Source organism: Ambystoma mexicanum, chromosome 12 (genome assembly GCF_040938575.1).
Source record: "Ambystoma mexicanum isolate Mex_15411 chromosome 12, UKY_AmexF1_1, whole genome shotgun sequence".
In the NCBI taxonomy this organism is placed as follows: Eukaryota; Metazoa; Chordata; class Amphibia; order Caudata; family Ambystomatidae; genus Ambystoma; species Ambystoma mexicanum.
In genome coordinates, this window is record NC_090936.1 from 558617532 (window position 1) to 558622114 (window position 4583).

Consider the following 4583-nt stretch of genomic DNA (forward strand, 5'->3'; position numbering starts at 1 on the left):
AGCAGCCATGGCCCCCCTCGAAGTTGAGGACAGTCCCAATGACATCTTGGGAACAACTGGGGACAACACCTTGGAAGTCGTGCACACCCCTGAAGATTTCTCAAACCCCCAGGTATCCTTCAGTGACTCTGGTGAGAATGACACACTGGAGCAGTCTGGCCAAGAACAGACACAGGGACATGGCAGTCCTGTGTACAGTCCCGTTGAGGAAGCGCCGACAGGACATGTCAGCCTGATCCCCAGCAGGGCCACTGCTTCATCCGCCGGTGCACAGCGGGCTGACCAGCTCTCTGCCCTGATATTGGAATTCGTGCAGGACAATTGCCAGACCAGGGAGGAGTGGCGTGCTGATTTGAGGGCACTGGGTCAGTCCATAACCGAAAACACTAACCGCCTCTGCGAGGTGCTTGGCCGCATAGCCGATGCTTTGGAGGCTGCTCATCCCGGCCAACAGCCTCAGCATGAGGACACACTGTCCATGAGCAAATCCACCCAGACCAGCCCACTCTGTCGGTCGCTCCGTGCGCTCCCATGCATGCCCCCCCTGGCTCCGGGAGCGCAGAGTGACTATACTGGCAGCTTCATGTGGGCTATGTGGACCCTACGTGGACCCTATGGGACTAGTGTGGGGTTGTTGTGGTGGGAGGGGGAGTGGGGTGAGGGTGTGTGGGGGAGTTGTGGGGGGAGGGGGAGGAGGGAGGGTGTGTGGGGTTGTTGTGGGGGGAGGGGGAGGGGAGTGAGGGTGTGTGGGGGAGAGGGAGGGGGTGAGGTTGGTGGAGGGTTTGTTTTTCACATTCATATTTTCACTTTTAATACACCGGTTGTGTTACAAAAGAATAACCAGAGTGGAAATTCATCATTGCGCATGTGTCATTTAATCTTGCATATTGCATAGTGTACATGTATCCCCACACGTGCCCTATGTCCTAACATTATGTCACCCTCTGCTGACTTGAGTGTCAGAAATATTGTGCAATCAATGACTGCCGCACAGCACGTCCCTCCTCTGCATGATGTCCTGCCACATCTTCCTCCTCCCCTTCATCATCATCAGGTGGTAGAAGTTCCATGTCAGGGGGCAGGGGCATGTTCCGACGGATGCACATATTGTGCAGCATTACACATGCCATGGTGATCTTGGCCACCTTCTCATGGCTGTAGAGGAATGCCCCACCTGACCGGCTGAGGCAGCAAAATCGTGCCTTCAACAGGCCAAAGGTCTGCTCAATCACCACAAGTGTACGGGTATGGGAACAATTGTAGTCCTCCTCGTGCCTGTTCTGTGGGTTTCGGACAGGGGTCAAGAGCCACAGCTTCAAGGGATAGCCACCATCACCTGCATGAGAGGGGAATGAAGATAAGTGTCTGCACATTCATGTTGGACAACTGTACTAGTCTCACATGGCAGCAGGTAATTTGTGCCCACACGCACATGTCCCTGGATGCATTGACCCCATTTCTGGCCCCGCTATGTGTCCTGTGCAATGGACTAATGGTGTGGGTTGCATCTTCAAGATGGGTCATGGTGTGCACTGACATCTTGTTGCACGTGCATCATATATGTATGCAGCAGTGTTGGTGTAAAATCAATGATGAGTTGTGTTCTATGGGATTTGGTAGTAGGGAGTGTTGGCTGTAGTCAGTTCTATATTGGGCATTCTGTACTGATCAGTTCCATGGTGACATGCAGCACTCCTATGGGTGTGCCGAACCAGTGACACACTGTAGTATCCCTGGTTGACTCAGTTCAATTCACTCCCAGGGATGACTGTCCTGTGTGGTGATATGCTGGAGACAGCAACATAGTGCATATGCAGTGCATAGTGCAGGATGACCTTACGGTGTGTGAGGGCCGCTGATCAGTGGTGCATGTGTTGTGGGATGTGGGCTGGTTACCTGTTAGTCATGTAGTGATAGGTGTCAGCCTTACTTCATCACTATGGGATTTGGTTGTCATGTACCATTTCAGTTGCTTTGGGGCACATTGTTCGGTGATGTGCACATCGTGCACTGACGTCAACATTCCCACCCAGGTGGAGTATGCATCCCCCCCTTCCCAGCCAGGTGGAGTATGCATCCCCCCCCTTCCCAGCCAGGTGGAATATGCATCCCCCCTTCCCAGCCAGGTGGAGTATGCATCCCCCCCTTCCCAGCCAGATGGAGTATGCATCCCCCTCCCCTTCCCAGCCAGGTGGAGTATGCAAACCCCACCTTTCCAGACAGGTGGAGTATGCATCCCCCCCTTCCCAGCCAGGTGGAGTATGCAGCCACCCACCTCAGAACCCCGATGCACTGCCATGGCCCAGTCAGGCAACTCACCAAGCAGCCAGGCACGTCGTCCAGCATGTCGCTCCATGCAGCGTGGTAGCGTGGAGTTCCGCAGTACCAAAGAGTCATGAGTTGATCCTGGATATCGGGCACAGCAATGTGTGATGATCTTGCTGGCGTCGCATACCATCTGCACATTGATGGAGTGGTATTGCTTGCGGTTGCGATACACCACCTCCATGGCATGCGGGACCACCAACTCCACGTGGGTGCAGTCGAGGGCACCTACACAATTTACACATAAGCCCTGAGGCAGAAGGGCTGGATTGAGACTGTTAGGCTGTGGCGGCATTTCGAGTGTGCTAATCTTTTTAACACTTGCATCCTGCATTCTGCAAAAGGAGAGAAGGAGAGGAGAGACTTCACAGCAGCAGCTCCAGCTGATAGAGGGCAGCAGCATTACTTTTTCTACATACTCGAAACAGTGTTTTAAAGCGAACAGATGAAAAGGACACCTGGGGCTTTAAACACTAAAATACATCGTGTTTGGATTCTGCCACGGTGCTCACGTGACATTTTTTTCAGCCTTCAAAGACACACCCCCCGTGGCCTTGCGGCGTAAGCCCTGAGGCAGAAGGGCTGGATTGAGACTGTTAGGCTGTGGCAGCATTTCCAGTGTGCTAATCTTTTTAACACTCGCATCCTGCATTCTGCAAAAGGAGAGAAGGAGAGGAGAAACTTCACAGCAGCAGCTCCAGCTGATAAAGGGCAGCAGCATTACTTTTTCTACATACTCGAACAGTGTTTTAAAGTGAACAGGTGAAAAGGACGCCTGGGGCTTTAAACACTAAAATACATTGTGCTTGGATTCTGCCACGGTGCTCACGTGACATTTTTTTCAGCCTTCAAAGACACACCCCCCGTGCCCTTGCGGCGTAAGCCCTGAGGCAGAAGGGCTGGATTGAGACTGTTAGGCTGTTTGGCGGCTTTGGTGCTCGGTGGGAGTGCCACAAACCTCGCAATACATCTAGGACAACTGAAGCCTACAGACCAAAAGGCTGTACAGATTCGGATCACGACCACAGCTAGCTGGGACAGCTTCTCCGTGCAGCTCGACGGACCGGGAGAAAGCATCAGCGACATCCAAACATTTTCGTAGCGGTACTTCGCGCTGAGTCGCAGTCAGCTGCAGGTAAGACTTCTGATCATGGACACTCGGTCCCTAACTCGCCTTAAAGTGAAACAAACACTGTGTTGTACTGGGAGCGAAATGCCTCTGAATTCGACGAACGCCGAAGTATACAAAACCTTTCCGACGGTCGACCCAGGGGTTGATCACAAGATCCGTGACTTGGGAGTGGGGAATGTGGAGAATGAGCCCGGCTCGCCGAGCCCTTATTCACAAGGTCCAGCGTCCAAAGTTCCATTGACATCTGACACGCTTGAGTCCCCCCTCATTCCCCCTCCGCTCTCAATAGTGCCTCCAGTCTCACTGTTATCCTCCGAAAACGAACCGAATGGACGGGTCCCTGCTGATGATAGCATCCAGCCAGCAGTGCCTAATGACGAGGCTAGCCCAGCTCTAGATGTTGCTGGAATAACGGGAAAAGCAGAGAAAAAACTTCCCGGCAATGAAGCAAATGAGCGAGAGCGGTTTGCTCGTCTAGATGTCCCATGCGATCTGCGCAGTGCGGAAACCACCGAAAACACTCTGAACAAGCATGAATATATTCATTAAAATACACAACACAAGGCTTGCTTAAAGGGAGAAACAGCCGTTCTGCCAGTATGCAAAATGAATTTTGACGCTTCAAGAAAAAACTTACAATCATGTGGTCCACCTGATGAGAACAATGAGGAAGGAGAGGATTCCTTCTATTCCCCATTTGAGGTGACGGATGCTGAGCTTCTGAACTCGGACTCCGTGCGCACTCAAAAAAACACCAAAACGTTAAGATTTCATTTTCGGAAACCGGCTCTAGATCAATCTGTTGACTATGCAGAATCACTTCCTCTGACCCAGAGGAGCCATCCAATCATTAATCAACTGGTGAGCGATATAACGTCGAATTTGGACCCAACAAATATTGACAAATTAGTGGCCTTCAACAATGAGAATATGCGAACAGGCATTGCACAATCTACTCCCTTGTTGAGATTGAACAACAATGAAACCGACTTACCCGGACGGGAGGCCAGACTTACTCTGAGGCTGCAAGCCGACTTCGAATCTCTGAAGGCGGAGCTAGCAGAAAGTTATTCCAAAGATAAATACGGAAATAGTCACAAAAATAGAATAATGTCGACCTCAGAGC

At 51.7% G+C, this 4583-nt stretch overlaps 1 protein-coding gene across 1 annotated transcript; it reads right to left on the bottom strand.

Moving 5' to 3' along the window:
- Positions 1-945: 945 nt before the first annotated feature.
- On the bottom strand, positions 946-2711 carry LOC138513010 (putative nuclease HARBI1). The gene is made up of 2 exons (XM_069627726.1): positions 2320-2711; positions 946-1336 (listed from the first exon to the last, which is right to left on the bottom strand). Exons 1-2 carry the CDS (start codon positions 2657-2659, stop codon positions 960-962), a joined length of 717 nt encoding a protein of 238 aa, XP_069483827.1. The 5' UTR covers positions 2660-2711; the 3' UTR covers positions 946-959.
- Positions 2712-4583: the final 1872 nt, after the last annotated feature.

What these genes read in the sequence shown, in the direction of transcription:
- LOC138513010 (XM_069627726.1), bottom strand. Translation starts at nt 2,659, where the DNA reads ATGCAGGATGCAAGTGTTAAAAAGATTAGCACACTCGAAATGCCGCCA. An exon ending in ACGACGTGCCTGGCTGCTTG is followed by an intron (nt 1,337 to 2,319) that starts GTGAGTTGCCTG and finishes CCTCTCATGCAG; the next exon opens with GTGATGGTGGCTATCCCTTG.